The sequence below is a fragment of the Scardinius erythrophthalmus genome (genome assembly GCF_964197995.2).
Source record: "Scardinius erythrophthalmus genome assembly, chromosome: 1".
In the NCBI taxonomy this organism is placed as follows: Eukaryota; Metazoa; Chordata; class Actinopteri; order Cypriniformes; family Leuciscidae; genus Scardinius; species Scardinius erythrophthalmus.
The window spans coordinates 37,530,755-37,555,204 of record NC_138221.1 but is presented as its reverse complement, the minus strand read 5'-3'; the positions used below and the strand labels follow the sequence as shown (position 1 = coordinate 37,555,204).

Genomic DNA, 24,450 nt, shown 5'->3' with positions numbered 1-24,450 from the left:
TTATAGGCAAGTGTGTTTTAAAGAGCACTGGTTAAAATTCCTATGTGCGTTCATGGTAAATAGCTTTAAGGACTGACTGAGCACATATTATATACTTTGAAAAATAGATATATTCATATGTAAAATATAGAATAATTTATCCTATTCAGCCCAAAAGGCCACATACAGCATACATAGAATTAAAAAAAAACAAGTACCCACTTAGTTTAAAGACCATCTTCACCATCAAACTGTGTTAGGAGGAACGTTTACTGCGCTGAACTGCTTCAAAACAGGGAAATGTCTACAGGCCTCAGTCACCGGTAATGCCTCTGTCACTACTGATTTTGCTAACTGGCCAAAAAAACACTGGCGACCCTGTGAAATTACAGAATAGTTTTGTGACAGCGTGTTCTGTTCTTAGTCTGAATTAGGGCGTTACGATCTGGTTACTGGAGGGTGTAGTTTTGTTTAACTCGCAATACAAGTTCAAAGAATATGAAGTTTATTTTAAAGAAAGCACATAGATGGGTTATGGCTTTGGTGGCAGGTGAAATGAACACAAAGCAAAACAGCAATGCCTCAATAGTCCAAGAAATGAAAGAGCAGATCTTGGTGTCATCAGCATTCAATCACAGCATTTTGAAGAAAAAAAAAAGAAAGGAAATACAGATCACCACCAGATGTCAGTGTAAAGCACAGAAAATCTGTTTTGTCAAGTTCTCTTTTTTTTCTCTCAAAAAAAAAAAAAAAAAAGTATAATCTGTCACTGTATAGTCTAATTCAATAAAGAAGAAGAAGTGACATGTAGCATTTCCTATCAAGGGAACTGACTTCTGATAAGGTCTAACATTACGTAACGCATTAGGTATCTTAGAGGGAACAAAAGTTGGCCGCAACATGACAAATGGAAAATTTCTGGGCTTTTTTTCACCCTAAACGGATTTGTGGCCTGAAGGGAGAGCGGAGACAGCAATTTAAAAACCATACAACCAGAAAAGAGGACCTGCCAACCGGAACTGTGGTCACATTTAAAAACAACTGCACAGGACAAAAATCACCAAACAATGGCAAATAAAATGATGAATACTGAAATGACATGTTCCTAAAATATGCACTCTCAAAATGAAAATAGCATCTGAATGCTACCATTCACCATAAAAACGAATAGTGTGTTGAGTTTATAAACTGACATTATGTACATAAAAAGGAACTGAGGAGTTTAAGGCTAACGCATGGCTTTCTGCAAGGCAAATTTTGGACGTCTGAACTGGACGAGGCCACTGAAATGAAAGACAATTACGACAATCACACCGCTCTGAAGGGATTTGGTGTCCTGGAAACGTTTAAACTATAGAGGCGATGGGAAACATCAGATATAACGAATGCTAAGAGCACAAGTACAGGAGCCCAGAGAGCTGGGGATATTAGTGCAGCACAACATCCCTCTAATGCTTCTTGCAGTGGTGGAAGAGCTCACAAGAACGGTCATAGCCACTTAGGTAAGAGACAATCCTGATTCGGCCATCTTACATTTACGACAGATCGGTTTCACTGAATATGAATGCTAAGTTCATTTGTTTTGGACACCAGGATTCTCCTTACCCAAGAGTCTGCGTCGAAATAACAAATATTTGCATTTTGTATACATTTTATCAGGGTTACCAACACCGGCAGTGGCACCTTTCGTGAGGAATGCTTTCTGAGCGGACGGAATTGTATATACACCGTTTGATTTTGATGTTAACTCAGTTCTGTAATATACAGGTTTTTTGTTTGTTTGTTTGTTTGCTAGACAGCTCCTGTTATCACTATATCCAATATGGATTACCTACCATTTTATGGTGTCGTATAGAGACAGGTCAGGGAAAACGGTGCATCTTTGAGATAACGGACAACACAGATGTGCCGGATAATCAACATTATACTAACTAACCTCTCATAAAACAAATATAATCATTTTTTAAAAATCCCACCATGAAGTGCCCTTTTCTAGAAACTCAGTTAATCTGTAATTTCAGTCTTGAATATTTACATGTGTTGGTCTGCTTTGCAAGTGCTTCATAGTATTAGACTGTAATTCAACAGTAACGATAAGTGCAGTTTTCCCATTTGGGATTTGTACGTTTAAACTGCCGACTAAGAGAGGATTGGCTGATTTCCAATTGGATCATTTTCTCTGTTTATCAGTAATGTAACGCTTCAGGATAAGGATTTGCCCTTGATGTCAACTTTGGACTCTGATGGTCACATCTGACTTTTATCCAGGATCAGAAACACTGCTCTTTCACAATGACTGATATCATTTCATAGTGACGTATTATGCCAATGTATTTCATGATGCAAGATGACCACATAATCTTTCTCAAAAAATGTTTTTAAAAGTTTGAGGTCGGTAAGATTTTTTCAAAGTTAGTCTCTTCTGCTCACCAAGGCTGCATTTATTTGATCAAAAATACAGTAAAACTGTAATATTGTGAAATGTTCTTAACATTTAAAAGAACTGTTTTCTACTGTAATATATTGTAAAATTTAATTTATTCCTGTGATGTCAAAGCTGAATTTTCAGCATCATTACTCCAGTCTTCAGTGTCACTGATCCTTCAGAAATTATTCTAATATGATGATGATTTTGCTGGTCAAGAAATAATTTCTTGAAATATATATATATATATATATATTTTTTTTTTTGGTGGAAATTCTGATACTTATTTTTTTCAGGATCCAGAATATAAAGTTCAAAAGAATTTGAAATAGAAATATTTTGTAAAATTATGGACATCTTTACTGTTACTTCCCATCAATTGAATGCATCCTTGCTGAATAAAAGTATTAATTTCTTCAAAAGAAAAAAATATATATCTTATAATGATACTAAGCATTTATTTTAGTTTCTGATGCATAATATGTCACGGGGCATCAGTGCTGCCATGGCAGGTTAAGTCAAGTACTTTCTCACACTTTAACAAGTGCTCATCTCTGCTAAATCTCAGCCTGTGTTGAAGTGGAAAGAGCGGTCAGTGCGCCCTGCCGGTGCCGGAGTTTATAGCACAGTGCACAGACAAAATAGAAACGTTTTTGTAAGTATGTGTGTTCAGTGAGTGTGTAAAAGAGAGAGATGAAAATAGATGCAGCCTGTTGTAGTCACGCAGATTAAGGCCTCCACCCTCCCCTCAGTCTTACCACCGAGCTTCCTCTCAGTGTGGGTCGAGCGGTGGCCGGCGGGTCAGTCAAGGTTCAGAGCCGGATTGGACCAAAAGGAGCTGGGCTGGCGCTGTCAATCAGCACTGCGAGGGTGCTGAAAAGCTGGGGTTGTGATTGGCTGACTTGACAATTGTGATGACGCTGGTGGCGGCCACCTTACCGTGAGGCCCGCGGGTGACAGTCCGGGCGAAGCACTGCAGGGCCTCGTACTTAGCACGAAGCGCGTCCAGCTCCAGTCGCATACTGGCGTTTTCACGGGCCAGCTTGTCCACTTCTTTTTGCAGCTCTGTTTTTTGCCGTTCAAGCTCCTCCTTCTGTGTGACGCGCTTGATGCGGCAGCTGGCAGCATAGCCGCGGTTCTTTAGCGTGCGCCGCCGCTGCTTCAGCCGGACCATGTCTTCCTTGGACAGCCCGCGCAGGTGCTGGTTGAGCTCCCGCACCGACATGCCCACCAGCTCGTCATCACTGAGCGCCGGGGCATTCTCACCCGCTTCCTTCTTTACCTGGACCACAGAACGGAGAGACAACAGAACGTTTAAGCAAAGTCAATCTTTTTTTGCTGTCAGTTTTCATCTTGCAATTTAATAGAGAAAAAAATGTATCAGTAAATATACTACTGTTCGAAATGTTGGGCAATGTAAAATTAGTTTTTCTTTTAAATAAAGAAATTAATACTTTTATTCATCAAGGATGCATTAAATTGAACAAAAGTGACAGTAAAGACATGTATTATGGTACAAAAGATTTCAAATAGCCTAAATGTTGTTCTTTTGAACTCTTCATAAAATAATCCTGCAGTAAATCATCATATTAGAATGATTTCTGAAGGATCATGTGACACTGAAGACTGGAGGAATGATGCTCACAGGAATAAATTAAATGTTTAAATAGATTCAAATAGAAAACGGTCATTTTAAATTGTAATAATATTTCACAATATTACAGTTTTTACTGCATCTGTATCTTTTCTGAAATCTCCCACACAGAACCAATAAACAATATAGTGTACACTGTTAAAAATATAACAATATATAATTATTGTTTTTTGTTTGCGCTATAATTATGTATTTTGTTAAAGCAATTTAAATCACCATGCAAATATTCTACATCATTCAACATTTTTTCAAGTAATTCGGTTAATGATATAGTGACTAAATTAATATGATTATTGAAGTGACTACTGAAAAATATGGTGTGACAGGTGTGCAATACATGGGGGCATCCATAAAGGTGATGAGAAGAAATATTTCTTACATCTTAAATGTTTAGATAACAACCATCCAGATAATAATAGTTGAAATAATGTCCTATAGAGATATAGATCTCATTAACCTCAAGGAAATGTTCTTACCTTTAAAGCTTTGCCCTCTGTAAAATGAGTCGTCATGCCCTGCATACAAGCAGCTAATCAGAACTCCTCAAAAATCTAAAAGAAAACAAATGAACAAATATAATTCATGAAAGGTTGAATATTATTAATACACAATGTATTATTACATTGTAATAAATGTATAATAACACAATGTATTATTACACTGTAATAAAGGTATAATACCACAATGTGTTATTACACTGTAATAAAGGTATAATACCACAATGTGTTATTACACTGTAATAAAGGTATAATAGCACACTGTATTATTACACTGTAAAAAGGTAGAATTACACAATGTATTATGGGACTGTAATAAATGTATAATAAGAATGTATTATTACACTGTAATAAAGGTAAAATAACACAATGTATTATTACACTGTAATAAAGGTTTATAAGACAATGTATTATTACACTGTAATAAAGGTATAATAACACAGTCTATTATTACACTGTAATAAAGGTATACGACAAATATAATTCATGAAAGGTTGAATATTATTTTTCAGTCACAGCACAGGGCACCTGTCATCATGTAGCCGAGTTAAGTGAAGTTACCAAGAGCGAGCAGCAGAGGCCAGTAGAGCTGTGTGCTGTAATGTCATTCAGACAAGGGTTACCCTGTTTACTTGCTGATCTCGCGTTCTCACGATGTAGCTCACTAGAGCGTTGCAAGAGTGCAATAATAGAAGCAGGTCAGCTCTCTGCATGATGCTTTGTCTGATCTCTCTGCTTAGCCGTTCATGCAAGACTATTTTGGCCACTGAGCTATTTTTAAAAAGGCCATTCTGTGAGTCGAGCTTCACGGCCTCGAGACACCCACCACAGACAAATTAGAAAAAAAAAAAAAAACACCCCTTGAGGGTTCCATTTCAGGAGCGTCAGAATGCGTGAACTCTGTTCAAGACTGATGCCATGGAGACACCCGGCAAATGAGAGTGGGAGTGCGTCACGTGACCAGAAAGATGGTAAACAAGCTTCATTCATAAGCTCGACGCACAGGAGGACCACTCTTAGAAAAAAAGAAAAAAAAAGTGCCCCCTTTACAAAATTAGATAACTTTTAAAACATCTGAGAAAATAAATAAACCAAAATAATAAGTATGACTTTATAAAAAATATAAAATTGCTAAAGCGTTAAAGTAACACCCACACTGACGCTACATTGACCTAATTATCTATCAGCTTGGATGTTTAAGCCATTTCAACTTACATTACATTAAACTGACTTGTAAAAAAGTTTAATTGCTTAACTTATTAATTGCTTAACTTATTTTGATGAGTTAAGACGATGTATAAACATACGTTGTCATAACTTATTGGCCATTTAATTATTTTACAGTGTATGTAGGCTATCTCTATTTATCAATATATCCGTCTGTCGGCCTATCTATCTATCTATCTATCTATCTATCTATCTATCTATCTATCTATCTATCTATCTATCTATCTATGTATGTATGTATGTATGTATGTATGTATGTATGTATGTATGTATGTATCTATCTATCTATCTATCTATCTATCTATCTATCTATCTATCTATCTATCTATCTATCTATCTATCTATCTATCTATCTATCTATCTATCTATCTATCTATCTATCTATCTATCATCTGTTTGTCTGTCTGTCTGTTTATCTATCTGTCTGTCTATCTATCTACCATCTGTCTGTCTGTATGTCTGTCTGTCTGTCTATCTATCATCTGTCTGTCTGTCTATGTATCTGTCTATCTGTCTATCTATCTATCTATCTATCTATCTATCTATCTATCTATCTATCTATCTATCTATCTATCTATCTATCATCTGTTTGTCTGTCTGTCTGTTTATCTATCTGTCTGTCTATCTATCTACCATCTGTCTGTCTGTATGTCTGTCTGTCTATCTATCATCTGTCTGTCTGTCTATGTATCTGTCTATCTGTCTATCTATCTATCTATCTATCTATCTATCTATCTATCTATCTATCTATCTATCTATCTATCTATCTATCTATCTATCTATCTATCTATCTATCTATCTATCATCTGTCTGTCTGTCTGTCTGTCTGTCTGTCTGTCTGGCTGGCAATGTATCTATGTATCTATCTATCTACCATCTGTCTGTCTGTATGTCTGTCTGTCTGTCTGTCTATCTATCATCTGCATGTCTGTCTGTCTGTCTGTCTGTCTGTCTGTCTGTCATCTGTCTGTCTGTCTGTCTGTCTGTCTACCATCTGTCTACCATCTGTCTGTCTGTCTATCTATCTATCTATCTATCTATCTATCTATCTATCTATCTATCTATCATCTATCTATCTATCTATCTATCTATCTATCTATCTATCTATCTATCTATCTATCTATCTATCATCTGTTTGTCTGTCTGTCTGTCTGTCTATGTATCTGTCTGTCTATGTATCTATCTATCTATCTATCTATCTACCAATCTACCATCTGTCTGTCTGTCTGTCTGTCTGTCTGTCTGTCTGTCTGTCTGTCTATCTATCTATCTACCATCTGTCTGTCTGTCTGTCTGTCTGTCTGTCTGTCTGTCTGTCTATCTATCTATCTACCATCTGTCTGTCTGTCTGTCTGTCTGTCTGTCTGTCTATCTATCTGTCTGTCAAATTATTGTGATTCCTTTTAAATATAAAAGTTGTATAGACCACGGATGGAAACCTTTTTGAATGTAATGTTGAGTTTTAATCAAGTTAAGTCAGTCCTTTGCTCTTCAGTAAATGGAACATTCCAGGAGGCCGTCAGTCACATGGGAATAGTTTCCCTTATACAGCCACTGTTATATTTGTGCTTTTAGACAATGTTCTTTATCAGGTTTAGAACTGTGGCTGAAAGACCGGATCCTGTTACACTAGGCTTTCCTGGCCTGTTTCATGTCCTTATTTAACTGTGCTTGTTATATTTAGCCCAGCATGCTGACACAAAACTCCAGTTGCCAGTGACACAATTCTAAGTGGAAATATTATAAGCAAATCATTAAGAAGTGAAATACTTGTGGAATCCTAAAGCTACATTTTCAACAGCAACACTCTCATGAGAATGATTATTCCTTTGGGCTATTCCTCTTTTATTCCAGGATGAAACGTGCATTCCATTCAGAATGGATTTCTTTGGGGCACAGATAGCCCATGTTCCAACTTCCGCACTTTATTTCTCCGGTCCAGTCATCTGGCCTTCAACCCTCTGCATACCTCAACCATTTTAAGTGATCATTTTCTCTTACTAAGAATTCTTGAGTAATTGTTACAATAAGTATCTTTGACCAGTGAGCAGATTCACTGCCTTTGGCATGTTTGGTAAATTCTGAGTCATTCTTTTGATTTGGTCTTAGTAAACCACACCAGACGTGCATTAGTTGCAGGTTTAAATGTTTCGTTATGACAGAACAAAAGTGTATAGATTGGGTATGAACTGAGCAGTTGAAATAAAATACCATGAAAAAAAAAAAAAAAAAAAAATATCACTCAAGGCTTGATTCATACCATCTGGCCCTTGATGCGAGGGCTACATTAAGGGCCCCTCAAGTCATTTTGCTCCAGTCAAACTGACAACAAGAAAACTATGCAATATTTATATTTTGAAAAATTTAAGTGAAATTGCAATTGCAATCTTTAAAATATGAATTGAATCCGAATTAATTGAATATCAAATCCACACTGTCCCGTGCGTACACATCTAAAACTGTGACAAACAAGGTCAGCTCTGACAAGAAGAGCTTTCCTAGACAGCAAGTTGGCTCAGCATGGGTGATTTTAAAATGTCTCTGACAGGGGAGGACCTGCCTTTCTTTCCAACGAGGACCATGGAATCACTTTTTTTTTTTTTTAAATGCTTTCCTCTCTATTCATGGGGCCTCCAGCCTTTCAGGTCTTTCTCACACACACACATTTCTCTGAAATTCCTTCAGCACATGGTCCCCCTTTCCATTTGTGCTGAGAACTGGGGTGAACTGACAGGGGGCCCCTCTTTCCTGCTCAGCCCTCACAGAGAGGAAAAGCCCTAATGTCCCAAGGCCAGAGCCGGGTTTTCATAGTTTCCTGGACATAAATTATAGGACTGAACACCGCCTTTGATGCTGAACACTTGATAGTCCATCTGAACACTAGTCTTCTTATCATAGATTCTGAAGCCAGTGGGGAAAAAATTAATCCATGTTAGAGCACAAAGCCCTGTGAAGGAAGCCACAAAGAGAGTGTGAAGTGCAGATAACACAATAACTTTTCTCACACACTGACATTGAGAAAAGCAAAGGGGCCCCACTTTCCATTCAGAGAACTGCATACTTAATACTATGCATAATGATCTTACAACATGACTACAATCATCTAAATATAACCAGATTTACTCCACGTTATATTTAGTTTTACTTGCTAGTGTACAGCAACAACACTGAAATAATAAATTGAAATGTCATATAAATGCATGCAATTCATTTTGAAACTTGTACAATCGTTGAGTATGGTCAACTAAGAATATATCATTTGTTTTTTGTGTGTGAAATAATTCAATATTTAGCACTCACTGCCAAAAAATTAGCATTCATAATAGTGCTACTGTACAAAATAATGTAAAACAAATCAATAAGTGTTAAACACACTATCAGGAAAACACAAGTTGCATCTTTATATTCGTACCTTTGAGTGCCATGTACCCTTGAGATATTATGTACTTTTTAGGGGTAAATAAGATAGAACAATGTCCTATTGTGGAGCACCGTCCCAGTGGAAAGCCCTCAGTTTTTTCAATTTACATATTTTTGTTCTGACAGTGCACTAAAATTGTGTAAAACAAGTCTATTCATGTCACGTTTGACTAAATTGACTACTGAATAATACTTGAGCAAGTTCACTACATTTCTGCAAGCATGGCATTTATATAGTAGCTTGTTGCAGTTGTGGTAAAGCTACGATTAGATGGATGTAAGGGACAGAAGTGGACGCCCCAACATCCACATCCTTTAGTGAGTCAAACTAAGAATCAACAATAACAATACAGTGCAAAAACCTGCAGACATCTCTGACAGAGGCCGGTTAACGTGGTAGAGTTGCCTTATTATTTCACATCAACCATATAACGTTTTGTCAAATGAATATGGCTTGCCTTGCATAATGGCGTGCCTGATATGCATTGCTCTCTATGTAATATACAAGCACAAACAGAACTGAAACTATTCAGTAATCACAAGTTGAAGCTGTTCAGACATGTCACAGGCATCATGTGGATGCTGGTCACGGTATTAAGCCCATCAACAACCTTTCTGTTGAACTTCAAGGGTCACCCTCCTCCATAATGTTAACTCAACTCTCAGTTACAATGGAAAGGATTGCCTGCGTCAAGAAGCTCCGCCAAACGGCGCAATCATTTTCCATGAATTACAAACCATGATGTGAACTACAACGGGCCTCTGCGTCACATAACTTACGTTTCAATTAATTGCTTACATGACATCTGATCCCAATAAACCAAACGAGGCGGATTATAACTGACTAAACCTCTGGCCCGGACGGACAATATCTGCTAGAGCATTGCATGCTTTGGCTGTTACAGCGATGACGTTCTTTCTAGGCTTCCTGAGTAATGTGGCTGGGTAACCGCATATTTGAGTCTTGAGATTGTGAACTTTCTCAGAAACAACCCACAAAGGACCTCCCCTCTTATGGAATTTGACGCCAGCGTTGCCATGTTAACGCATGTGAGAATCTGAGATTCTCTTGTTTTGACCACTTATGAAAGGTAGAGAATTGAGACAAGGCCTTGGGCTAAGCCAAACACCACTTCAAAGCCATGTGTGCTTGTGTTCCCATGATAAATGGAGGCCTGGCTTGTCCTTGCTGTTTGTTTTTCCTCTTTTTTTTGTTATTGCTCCACTAGTTAAGCAGCGAATGGCCAGCTGCTACGTTCCTGCGCGAGTGAGCCGGAGAAGGCTTTGCTCCGAGTCTCTGTTTTGGTGGAGGGCTCTGTCTCCTTTGGTCCCGGCCCACTCGTTTCCACAGCGCAGCGGCCCGTTCGCAGGGATATTATGTAAAGGAAATGGAGAGCATAGCAGAGCCATTAGTCATGCTGTTTACTGGTAAGAGCGAGGACGATCGGCAGGGAATCACACCCTCCTGAACTGACGTTTCCTGGAAAATCCTGTTGTTTCGCAGGGGTGGAAGGAAAAGTACGTGGAACCTTGGAAACGGTTGGCGGGACCGCCGGAACATTCTGCGGATTGGGAGGAGAGGTAGCGAGCGCAAAGCTCCTTTCCAACTGGGGACACAGGAATTCCAAGGAATGTCAAGTATGTGCTAACCAAAGACAAACCCGCCCCAGTATGTACAACAGAGAAGCCAGTGCAACGTGGTTAATAAGTAATGAACAACAAGCACAATTCTTCGCAGGAAAATCATGACATAACCAAATTTGTTATGACCGTCAACAGTCATCCGAACACGTATATGACGTAACATCAGTTCTCCAGCCAACGCTTACTATGCTTAACTAATGGTCTTCAGCAATTAGGACAGGCTTGAGGATTGCGCAACTTGGCATCCACACTTCATAGACATATGAACATCCAGTTACTCAAGCTCTTGAGAAATAAGTCCCAGAAAGCTCTTCCACAGACCTGACCACAGTGTGGTGGTGTGGTCAGTCCTGTCCGAACCAGAAACTGGTAAAGGGCACCACGAAAAGGGCAGGGTGTTTCTTTGTGGTCCAGACATCCCATAGGCCAATAAAGTCTGATTCTGTAATACATGGATCAATAACATGACCCTATTTATTTATTTTTTGTCCGGGTTTGTTCATTTATTCAACAATTAAAAAATGTGGGCAGCCATTGTTTCCTCTAGTGCACAGTGCATTAAAGGTGAAAAAAAAATTTAAAACCTTTAAAAATGAAATTCATGTATAAATGTGCATTTACTTTCTGAAATAAAATGTATTTAGATAATTGTGACAAAAAAAGCCTGATATAAAGGGAAAAAAAGCCTTATGAAAGAAAAAAATACCAAAAAGAATTACTTATTTGGATTGATCTTTTTTTTATTTCTTACAAAACAATGAAATATTTATATAAATTATATAAAATATGTATAATATTGTTAAGATATTTACATATATACATATATATTAAAATCTTGAAATCTTGGTCCGTCATATAAAAGTCATGTGGTGGGACCAATATGCAGAAACATGAAGTGGAAACAAAATAGGAAATATCATCACAGAAAAAACCCATCATGACTCTGTGTCAAGGTCAGCAAGTCTGTTAAAATGTCAGTCAATAATTTATGGCAATAATAATAAAAACATGGTAATAATATGATATTTGTATGTATAAAAAACTTTTTAACTGTTTTTAAAATAATGATTAAGATGGGTACACTAATGTATTCTGTAAGCGATATACATGACTACTTTTAACCTTTTAAAATGCCATTTTTAGAGTCATTAAACTTCTGTTAAACATGGTATTAAAGTGAAAACCACTACACTGTAAATTAAAAAAATAAATAAAGTAAATTACTGCATTACATTTTTTAAGTACAATCAACTTGGATGTTTAAGTCATTTCAACTTAAAGGAACAGTTCACTTAAAAATGAAAATTCTGTCATCATTTACTCACCCTCAACTTGTTTCAAACCTGTATGAATGTCTTTCGACTGCTGAACGCAAAAGAAGATATTTTGAAGAATGACGGTAACCAGACAGTTGATGGACCCCATTGACTTCCATGGTATTTTTTTTTCCTACTATGGAAGTCAATGGGGTTACATTAACTGTTTGGCTACCAACATTCTTCAGAATATCTTCTTTTGCGTTCAGCAGTCGAAAGAAATTCATACAGGTTTGAAACAACTTCATTCACATAATTTTCATTTTTAAGCGAACTATTCCTTTAAATTACATTAAACTAACTTCCAAAAATTAGTTGAATCATGTAGCATAAAAAAGTTGAAAATTGCTTAACATATTTTGATAAGTTAAAGCAATGTAAAAACACGTTGTTTTTACTTATTCATCATATCTTTTTTTACAGTGTACAAAGAGTACATTTCTAATGTATTTAAACATTGGCCCACATCACACAATTTCCAAATTCTGGAAACGGCCAGATTAACTGCAATATTTCAAGTGGCAGTGCAGTGACCTTGCATTTCTTGTAGAGACTCATCCAAATCAATAAGACTTTGATTCACTATGACTGTTGATAATGTTGCAACCTAGGTCGAGACGTGGCGCTCAAAGAGAAAGCAACGGGTGCGCTTGACGTGAGAATTGGGTTTGGAGTTCCCCCGTGTTTCATTTTGAGTCATTAACTCACCAACTACCGCTGTCTCATTCACTTTCAAAACCCACTGTCCTAACCACAAAGAGTACTGTAAGAGTTCCTGTTCTCCAATCGCGCAGTCTAAACCACAGGATTCTTTTTGTTGTTGCTATTTGCGTACGCTGGCTTTAGATGTGTGAGATAATCAATACTACAACTAATCCTAAACCATATATAGCTCAAAATTGGCATCATGCGATTACTATAATACTGATTGTAAACTGTTTACTCATGGAGCATTGCTTAGTGACAGGCCACGAGTGCCTGTGATCCCACGTGTGTGTCTCATGACAGTGCAGTGTGCGCAGTGCACTTCCCCTGGGTTTCTAAATGCAGCGAGCAGACAACGCACAACATGTGGGAGGCCATCGCCACAGATACTTCAGCAACTCTGAGTCAGACGAGGTCACACAACCCCACATACAGTGAATAAGGAGACATGATAAGGTTGCCCTCCTCCATGATTTTCCACATTGATCAAGATGGGACAAAATAACTCAATATGTGCTCTATTATCAGTGCCATCTCCAGCAATACGCTCTTAAACCGATGGAACATATGAGAACACAAACGTAATCTGACCTCAGCAACTGTTTCAGTGTAATGACAGGCACTCAATGCTCTCAAGACTCTTTCTGGGCAATGACCAGTGCTGAATTAGCAACCTCAACAACTGATCTTCTGCTGACTCTGGAAAAACAAAGCCAAATTATCAGATTGGACCACAGCGGCCCCTCAAACTTGGATGGTGGCCTTTTTATATTCTCCAGGGTATGAAATGGAACACCCGCCACCAGCCAAATGCAGATACTTTTTTACACACTGGTGGATATTTTTGCTCATCTACCAGTCGCCGTGGCACATGCCATGTAAAATGTCATGCCATGTAAAAAAAAAAACTAAAAAAAAGAGGCACACATTTGATTTTATCTTGAGACATAGATGAAAGACATGCTGTCAACATGCATGCCTGATTTGCTGTTCGTCATGCATGCTGCATTCATATAGCCTACCACATGTGAACTTTCTTCTTACAACCACAAGATTTGTCCTTATATGCAAACCTCTAAATGAACAATTTCAAGAGGTGCTCCAGGTACAATACAATTTAAATCTATGGTGTGGTTGTTATAAAAAAAAAAAGAAATAAAAAAAAACCCACTCATAATTCTCCATTTTGCCATATAACAAATTCAAACAAACTCTAATTTATAGCTCCTATAAGTATATCCAATTGTACAACATAGTACACACAATAGGGCCTACATAAAGCAAATCACAACTGCGTGATTGTTTTTATCGTTATCAAAAGTAATCTATACTATCATCCAGCTCTACACTGCAAAATGTGGACAATTAGGTAGCCTATTAACTTTATAAAGCTCTGATTTAAAACAATGTGTATTATGAAAAGCGCTTTAAGTAAACTGACTTGACTTGCTTCACTTGTATCAATGTAAACGCAAAGCTCTCCAAACTAACACTGTGTAATTTTAAGTACTATACAAAGCCAATGCAACACAAGACCATTGGGGTTAAAGGTGAATTGCAAAAACAGTCTGAATGTAAAGTTTACTTAGACCCTAACTAATGTGGAACAGTGTGAATACATTTCTGGTCCACTTAAAGGAAAAGTGTCCTTAAATGGTAACACTGCATAGCAAAAGAAGTCCAACTTCATACTCTGTTTGACAAGCATTCGTCTAATTACAATGGATGGACTTCACTTTAATATTGTTTTATCACATTAAATTGGTTCAGGACAGCTATTGTATCACCCAATGTGGAAATGAATCACATTATCCAGTTATGACTCATTTTTCCTGTGAGGGCGTTGCTTTAGAGCTAACCTGCCAGAATAGAGTGGACACAATCATTAAAAAATGTGTTAATAAATATTTCCAATCACCTACACGTCACAGACACACAGACACACATAGGCTATTCCATTTCATAAGTGAGCTTCATAAAGAAAATTCGATCACTAACTTGTTAATATGTCTTATTAAATGTCCTAGGGTTTAGTAGACATCAAGGTGGCTCATGCTGCTTCATGATGATGTTATTTCATACAGTATATTCATCTATCACGGGTTTTTGCACTGCGCAACGATAAAAACCCTTCAAATATAGCAAGTCTTTTGCAAGCGAGCCTTTTACTGAAGGTACAATTGCATTACTTTGCTTAAAAGTAATATCCACCACATTGTGCGCGTTCACGCCGCCGTGCACTGAGAATCTGACATAACGTCACCCTATTCTTGAATCCTCGTGTTGATTAAAGAGCGCGAGAAAACGGAATCTTTCCGCGCGGCTCAGCTGACTCGGGATCATCATAACACTCTTTTGGTCGCTTGTCGTTACTTCCAAAGGTGCTCGCCACACAAATATGCCCTTTGTCCCAGAATTCCTAAATGCCAACCACGTGTTATTTCCTTATGGCGTAATATTAATTCTTTTGAAACATGCCCGCTGTTAAAAGCGACAAAAAAAGTTGGAATAGTATCGCCAAACTGCTTTAAAAGTTACGAGACGTCGTTATTTAGTCTGTCAAATATGCACCGTCTACGATAAGCAGCCTACTTATTCCCTTTAAAATGTACGAAGCAAGTAAAACAAACTTCCAATTTACACAACATTAAGGATAGTCAGTGATATAAGTATGTTTATAAATGTGATTGTTTATATAAATAATAATAATAATAATAATAATAAACCGAAAAAGCATTAGTAGGCTAAATTCCAAGCTGCAACCTTTAACACGTGTCCAAACCAGACCGCTATTTGTTTTTATAATCAAATATTTCACCATTACATAACTTATGTTCCATCTTCATAGTAAATGAATCCTAATTCTTTATACAACTTTAGAATTTTAAGAGAAGAATTTATTAAGCTATGCATTGAAATACTACGGATAGGCAGAATTCTTGTCCGTCATCGTGAGAACATCAGCAATTTCGAGAGGAATTTCAAAACATCTCCCAGAAAAGCTCGCACACTTTACCTTGTGAGCGCGGAATCTCTGTCGGGAATGCGCAAAATCTCTGAGAAGTGTCCTGGAATCAACAGGCTGAGCCTTGTCTCGCGTCCTGCAACCGAAGCGAAATGTTTCTCTGAACTAAATTAACTACAAAACAACAACAATGTATCAACATTCCACTCTGTGCTTCCGCAAGCACTGACGTCACCGATTCCTCGTGACCGCCCCCTCCATTCATGAAAATAACTTTATGCTGACGTCAGTCAGGCGGGAAACTAGTGGAGGCCAGAAATAGACGCAACTGAAAACTTTTGCAAAGTCTATTGTATTGATTGTTAGAAATGAAATGAGCGTTTAAGGGTCAGATTGTGTATACATACAACGACGAGTTATTTCAATGATCTTTAGCTAGATACTGACAAAAGGTCGAATTGGGGTATCAGCCTCCCAGAATATTTCTGTGTGGTATGACATGATTGTTATCAGAGCTCAGCTCATACACACGTTTACTTCATATCTTTCTGTAACGTCTATGTTTATCACACATTTCTGAGTTGCACATAATATCAGTGAAGGGACTCGAAAGCGCCCTCTGTCTGTCACAAAACACTGTTCAGCAGTCGCAAACACCGTATGTGTGGTCACACCTCATTTACTGTACTTCCACATGGAAGGCAACTGCTGTGTCAAGTGACACTATGAGCTATAGACACTTTAGATGCTTTAATTAATTATATGTATGTAGATTTCACAACATTGTTTTCAGTGGAGTAAAGTCAAAGTAGGCTATATAATATAATATAATATAATATAATATAATATAATATAATATAATATAATATAATATAATATAATATAATATAATATAATATAACATAACATAATAATATAATATAATATAATATAACATGACATGACATGACATGACATGACATGATATGATATGATATGATATAACATAACATAACATAACATAACATAACAACATAATATAATATAACATAACAACATAACATTATAATATAACATAACATAACATAATAATATAATATAATATAATATAATATAATATAACATAACATAATATAATATAATATAACATAACATAACATAACATAACATAACATAACATTATAATATAACATAACATAATAATATAATATAATATAATATAATATAATATAATATAATATAATATAATATAATATAACATAACATAACATAACATAACATAACATAACATTATAATATAACATAACATAATAATATAATATAATATAACATAATATAATATAATATAATATAATATAATATAATATAATATAATATAATATAATATAATATAATATAACATAACATAACATAACATAACATAACATAACATTATAACATAACATAATAATATAATATAATATAATATAATATAATATAATATAATATAATATAATATAATATAATATAATATAATATAATATAATATAGTATAACATAACATAACATAATATAATATAATATAACATAACATAACATAACATAACATAACATAACATAACATAACATAACATTATAATATAACATAACATAATAATATAATATAATAATATAATATAACATAACATAACATAACATAACATAACATAACATAACATAACATAACATAACATAACATAATATATAGAGCAGGACTTGACTTTGCCCATGGGGAGTTGATATGATGTTTGTGGTTTGCTATTGGTCGATCTCATGTGAGTGACAGGTTGCCCCGCCCTTGCTCCAGTAAACACGTCATCAAAGAGAAGACATGTCTCTGCAAGAGGGAGGGGAAGTTATCATTATTTAAAAAAAAGTTAAAAAATCATGTCTTTAATCAAGATTACGAGGGCACATGAATAAAAAAAATAAAAAAATGTGCACGAATAAATCAATTATAACTGCAAAAAAAGAAGATTTGTCCATTTTGATTTCATAGTGACTTTGATATATATAAAAAATACACCATATAAAAAATACACACACCTGTGTGTGTGTGTGTGTGTGTGTGTGTGTGTGTGTGTGTGTGTGTGTGTGTGTGTGTGTGTGTGTGTGTGTGTGTGTGTGTGTGTGTGTGTGTGTGTGTTTTTGTTTATATTACATTGTGGGAACCAAATGGCCCCACAAGGATAGTAAAACCTGAGATCGCCTCCATTGTGGGGACCAGCCAGCGGTCCCCATGAGGGAAATGGGTTAATAAACATACTAAATGATATTTTTTTGAAAATGTAAAAATGCAGAAAGTTTTCTGTGATGGGTAGGTTTAGGGGTAGGGTTAGTGTAAGGGGACAGAATGTACAGTTTGTACTGTATAAAAACCATTACGTCTATGGAGAGTCCCCACAAAGATATGTGCGCCTGTTTGTGTGTGTGTGTGTGTGTTTTCTACATAATTATGTGGACTTTTGTTTATAGTTTAGTCCTCCTTATAGCTCAGTCATTCTCTCAGTCTCTAGTGACTCAACACAAATACATCCACTCTCTGTGAAAGCATATGGGTTTGATATCAATGTTTGGGCTTCTGGCTTCTTGATTCTTTCATGCCCAGAATTCTGGGTGGTGTTTAATAACTTCTCTCTCTCAATCTGTTTCACCAAGTTTTACTGAACGGCAACTGATAACATACTTTTTGTTTGCATGAAATCTTTAATTATGCTGAGTTACTCACTGAGTGTGTGTCTGCGTGCCGTGTACTAAAATCACTTCTATTCTCACAACACATTTTTCAAAAAATCTTTCAAATAAAGTAAATTATCTTAAATATTTTCAATTAAAGTTTGATGAAAAAAGTTCTCTGTCCACAGGTGAAAAATATCACTTTACAAAAAACCCCACACCTGATCTTTGGACCATTCTTACCTCAAAAGAGAAAAAGACAAATGTAGCTCAAATAACATAAAAGAAGTGATGAACTGCCATTCTGCTTTCCTGTGGGACTTGTGGGAAACCACCATGTGGAAGTGGAGAAAAAAAAGGAGATTTTAAGTGGAAACATGCATCCTCGTGTTCTTAAGATCATGCCGGCTTAAGCCAAACATTAGACAGACCTGCTGGAATCTTCCAAAACTAAAAATATGTCTAAACTATGTTGTCTTTATATAAGAATGGCAGTTTATTCATATCATTATGAGCCCTGATCATTTATTTAATCATAAACAGCCTACCTAAAAATACAGCAAAAAAAGTTATTATTTTTCCAGATTTCCCCTGTGACATTAGATTTTTATTTGGAATAGTGAGTGTGCCATTGACATCATAAAAGTATGGTTAATATGGAAAACACTTTATATAACAAGTGGGCAGTTTTGCGTGGCTAATGGTTTTGTATATTGACTTGGCCAAAACATTAATTAGGGCAGATGCAGAGAAGATTCTTTTAAAAGTCCATTACAACTGAAATGCTCAGCAAATCTTCTTTGAGTTGTCTGGGTTTATGGAAACACATGGAATATTTTGTTCCACTCGCTACATTTTAGAAGTGGCATGCATATTTCATATCTGGAAGGCTTTCAGAATTAGGCGGCCATTCATTGTTCCTGTCAGAGAAGTATGTTTTCGACAACACTTACAGCGACTGTAACCAGGCACATATGTGTATTTTCTCCGTAGAGGTCTGATTACAAGCACATGTTGTTTTTGCTGAGTACCTTACAGTGTGCGTTCTCTGTGGTGTTTTTTTTTTTTTTTTCTGGGTGAAAGTTCTGTTTTCTTTTGTCTGGCAGGCACAGTAATGTCTGTTTCCATGCCTGACATCATTTTCAAAGTGAAGATTCTTGGAAACATTATTCCTTGTATAGTCCCTAAATGCTCCATAGCAACAGTGCCACCCAGAGACATCTAATCACCCTGAGTATATGTGGTTTAAGAGAAAGGCTAGTGTTTCAGAAAGTACGATTATGCGGTTGTTTACAAAAAGTCTCATAGATCAATAATATTGCAGTGAAATAAGTGAAATACATTAATAATATATTCAGGTTTACTGACTTAAACCCTGTTTAAGTTTTTATTTTATTTTATTTGTTTATTTATCTATCTATTTGTTTGTTTGTTTGTTTGTTTATTATGACTTTGTTTTGTTTTGTTTTTGGAAAAGTCTCAAAACAAAATGTCTTTTCAATTTCTTCAAAGCTCATAAAAGCGTAAGCCTATTGTTGTTTTGTTTTGTTTTGTTTTGTTTTGTTTTGTTTTGTTTTGTTTTGTTTTGTTTTGTTTTGTTTTGTTTTGTTTTGTTTTGTTTTGTTTTGTTTTGTTTTGTTTATTTTTTATTTTATTTTATTTTATTTTATTTTATTTTATTTTATTTTATTTTATTTTATTTTATTTTATTTTATTTTATTTTATTTTATTTTATTTTATTTTATTTTATTTTATTTTATTATTTTTTTATTTTTATTTTTTAAAAACATATTTTATTTTATTTTATTTTTATTTTGGAAAAGTCCCAAAATCTCTTTTCAATTTCTTCAGAGCTCATAAAAGCTTAAGCCTATTTTATTTTATTTTATTTTATTTTATTTTATTTTATTTTATTTTATTTTATTTTATTTTATTTTATTTTATTTTATTTTATTTTATTTTATTTTATTTTATTTTATTTTATTTTATTTTATTTTTGGAAAAAATTGGAAAACTTTTCAATTTCTTCAAAACTCATAAAAGCTTAAGCCTATTGTGTTTTTTATTTTATTTTATTTTATTTTAAAGCCTATTATGTTTTATTTATTATTATTATTTTTTTTATTTTTTTTTAAAGTCACAAAATGTCTTTTTAATTTCTTCAAAGCTCATAAAAGCTTAAGCTTATCATGCTTCATTGTGTTTATTTATTTATTTATTGAAAAGTTCTAAATTGTTTTTTTTTTTTTCTTCAAAGCTCATAAAACTTATCATAGTGCTTTTCTGCTGGTTTTGCTTCAGTAACTGTAGATTTTATATGCACATGATAAGAGGCAATCCAACACAGTACCAATTACACAGTGATTGTTTATTGTACAAAATATCCATAACATAACTCATGAAAGTTTACTGTTATTATCAGTAACTACCTACAGTACTTTTGCTTACTAATGTTTGTTTCGGGTACTCCGAATGGCCACTGAGTCCGACTCCAGTGCTGTAGGAGGCGCTGTCGCTCTTTCAGGAAACTCTCCCACTGCAGCAAGAAGAAGTAGGAACATTTGTACACGGCAAGTCATGTAGCAGCGCATTTGAAAGAATGAGGTTGTTTATAAATATTCTTTTAATATTTTGCTCTTACTATGTCATTATATTAAATACATTTTACTGTTAGCACTGAATTGTATTTCTAAAAAGTACATTGCGGCTAAAGTCTGATGTTTTTTGCCAAGACATTAACGTTACCTGCCAAATGTTGAAAGACTCGCATACCAGATGCAGCTTGTAAACAAACACAGAAGACAAGTCGAATTGAATTAAGGTAATAAAAGGCGTTTTACATTCATTTTCAGTGTTACAATATCAATGTTACCTGCCCCGAATATGCCATATCAACAACATATCAGCTCGTATAGTTTACCTGAATGCAGCTTTTATATGTATGACAATATCATTGCAATTTCTCCAATGTTTTTTAAAGGTTGTTGTGTTTAAGTCTCTTACAGTTACAGTAAGTTGGAACTTGTGGAAATTGTGTAACAATGAATCGACCAAAGCCAACAAGTATTAGGCGTCCTAGTAACACCAAACCATCAGGTAAGCTGTGATTATGACAAATACATTTTATGTCAATTTTCGGACATTTCATGACAATTTTCAGACATGTCTATCATCCTGTGACAGGTCACCCACCTCCAGGGGATTTCATTGCCCTTGGAGCAAAGAGTCAAGGCGGTGAGCCCAAAGCAAACCCAGTTCTCTTGAAGCCACCATCCGCCGTTCTGCCCCCAGACCGCAAGAGAGAGGCATCTTCATCCCTGCCCTCTTCCTCCAGCCTGTCCAAGCGGCCCAAGCTCTCTAGTACTCCACCCAGTGCCCTCTCACGCCTCGCTGAGGTGGCTGCTGTTGACAAAAGATCAATATCCCCTTCAATCAAAGAGCCATCTGTAGTTCCTATTGAAGGTGAGATTCAGAAAAACTTTCTTCTAATTTAGGGTTTCACAATGTCAGTATTTTCAAGTTGATACCATTGGCAGTCAAATCCATTAATTATTAATACCAACTTTGACACCAAAGCCGAAGAGAAAAAGAATGATCAAACTCTTTTAATTAAAGGGGTCCTTTTATGCTTTTTCCTTTTTTTAACTTTAGTTATAATGTTGCAGTTTGAGCAAAAAAAAAAGATCTGCAAGGTTACAAAGCTCAAAGTCCATTTCAAAGGGAGATGTTTTATTTAACAGAATCCACTCTTTAAGAACTACAACGAACGGCTCGTTTGGACTACATCGCTATTTTTCCTGGCTTTATGAAGTCATAATGTTACTAACTTAAATATTTTATATTTAATTATTATATTTAAATAATCTCTGCCCACGGAATATGCAGAAAAGTGGAGGCCTGGATGAGCTGATGCTGTGTCAAAGACACACTGTTTTTTCCACAACTCATTTGTTTGTTCTTCCTAAGGCTGACGAACTTAGAGTGGTTCATTTATTTTAAACGCTTAAATCCCAACGTTTATCTGTGTGCTGCACATTTTACAAAGAACAGCTTCCAGAACTACTCATAAAAGCTTATCCTGAAATGGTGCAGTTCAGGACAGACTGGGAAGAGAGGAGCTGTAATAATGTAAAATGTTAAAATGTATAAAATAATGCGTTTTTTGAACAAGCATGAAAGCATGTTCTAGTACAGCCCAAAAACAAAATCAAGACTTTGTAAAAGGGCATAATAGGACCCCTTTAAAACAAACTAAAGTGTAATTATTAACACAAACTTTAAAACGAAAATTAAAACAAGTAAACTAAAATAAAGAACATTTATTTATTTTATTTAATAAAAGAACAATAAAATATTTCAAATATTATTATACAATAGAACAAGTGCTTATGTAACAGGAGGAACAAGTATTCCCTTTTGAAAAAGAATTGCACTTGATTATATTTGAAGTCAACATGAAATGAAAATTCACCCTATTTTCTGTATGCATCTTATAGATCTTATTATGAACAGTTAATCTGTGCATATGTTACGTTTAAAACAAATTTTTTTTTTGACCTTGTAATGTTAATTCAAACTGGACATTCAGGACATTTCCAATCATTTAGTCCACTTTGTGTTGATTAACAAAGTAAAGTACGTGATTATAATTTTAACTGTAGTGTGTTATTTGATATTACATTTAAACTTCATCATTACAAATGTGTAATTAGACACATATTTAAAAACATGCGAGTTTAAATAGAAAAAATATTAAGTAGGTTTTAGTTTACCATAAATGCGTATACTTTTGACATTATTGCACTTAAATCATATTTCAAAGACAATAGAAGTAATAATGAAACTACATATAAAGATGCACTTCAGTCCTACTTAAGTGGGTCAAAAACACAACTAATTGCATTATAAATGAGACTGCCATTTTTACCTGTTTGAAGTGCTTTTGACCATTTTACGGCAAATATTGTAGTATTTATGCGTTACTTTAGACATCCGTATTCCAAATCCAGTGTTCATATTTTCATAGACCTTGATTTTACACGCAATGTGAATTCACACAACATGTGATTGCTTGTTTTTCAGTGTCGCCTGCCGTTCTTCTGGATGAGATCGAGGCAGCGGAGGCAGAGGGTAATGATGACCGCATTGAGGGTGTGCTCTGCGGGGCTGTCAAACAGCTGAAGATGAACAGAGCCAAGCCTGACATGACGCTGTACCTCAGCCTCATGTTTCTGGCCAAAATCAAGCCCAATGTCTTTGCCACAGAGGGTGTGATAGAGGTAGATCTCATCTCCTGCGCTATAGTACTGGAATTTACAGTTGCTGCTGGCGACGTTGCTAATTGTGTTGAACGTCTTTGATCAGGCTCTCTGCAGTTTGCTCCGCCGTGATGCCTCAATTAACTTTAAGGCCAAGGGGAACAACCTGGTGTCCGTGCTGGCCTGTAACCTGTTGATGGCCGCCTATGAGGAGGATGAAAACTGGCCTGAGATATTTGTCAAAGTAAGCAGTCAATCTGGCCAGCTTTCCTGTCTCACAGTAATCATAGTACTGATACGCTGTCATTGTGGTGTTCCCCAGGTCTACATTGAGGACTCTCTCGGTGAGAGGATCTGGGTGGACAGCTCGCACTGTAAAACATTTGTGGATAACATCCAAACTGCCTTCACAACAAAGATGCCTCCTAAGAGTATGCTGCTCCAGACGGAAACAGCACGGTCAGGAGGCGACCTCAGTGCAGGTTGGTGGTCCAAGACTATATTCAGTCATGTGTAGGTTAGTAACAAATAGTGTAATTGACTCAAAATGCTGTTTTAGGGAACAGCCCTCATCCTTCCACTCCAGATGAAGATGAAGGTCAGACTGAGCTTCTTATCGCTGAAGAGAAACTCAGTCCAGAGGATGATGGACAGGTCATGCCCAGGTATGGAACTACAGATACTCAA

The 24,450-nt window shown here is 35.7% G+C and overlaps 2 protein-coding genes across 5 annotated transcripts in view; one reads left to right on the top strand and one right to left on the bottom strand.

Moving 5' to 3' along the window:
• Positions 1-2,670: 2,670 nt before the first annotated feature.
• mafk (v-maf avian musculoaponeurotic fibrosarcoma oncogene homolog K) lies at positions 2,671-16,076 on the bottom strand. The gene is made up of 3 exons (XM_081366080.1): positions 15,884-16,076; positions 4,535-4,609; positions 2,671-3,686 (listed from the first exon to the last, which is right to left on the bottom strand). The coding sequence occupies exons 2-3, from the start codon at positions 4,577-4,579 to the stop codon at positions 3,261-3,263; spliced, it is 471 nt and encodes a 156-aa protein (XP_081222206.1). The 5' UTR covers positions 4,580-4,609; positions 15,884-16,076; the 3' UTR covers positions 2,671-3,260.
• Positions 16,077-21,036: 4,960 nt separating this feature from the next.
• Positions 21,037-24,450, top strand: part of ints1 (integrator complex subunit 1) — a 31,379-nt gene continuing 27,965 nt past the window's right edge. For 2 of the 4 annotated variants that reach the window (XM_081370805.1, XM_081370803.1), the window contains exons 1-7: positions 21,044-21,326; positions 21,501-21,601; positions 21,689-21,967; positions 23,588-23,784; positions 23,870-24,007; positions 24,086-24,245; positions 24,323-24,428. In XM_081370805.1, coding sequence (XP_081226931.1) covers positions 21,547-21,601; positions 21,689-21,967; positions 23,588-23,784; positions 23,870-24,007; positions 24,086-24,245; positions 24,323-24,428 — 935 coding nt within the window. In that variant the 5' untranslated portion in view covers positions 21,044-21,326; positions 21,501-21,546. Of the gene's footprint in view, positions 21,327-21,500; positions 21,602-21,688; positions 21,968-23,587; positions 23,785-23,869; positions 24,008-24,085; positions 24,246-24,322; positions 24,429-24,450 lie in introns of all 4 variants that reach the window. The other 2 variants (XM_081370802.1, XM_081370804.1) reach the window with 2 other exon arrangements.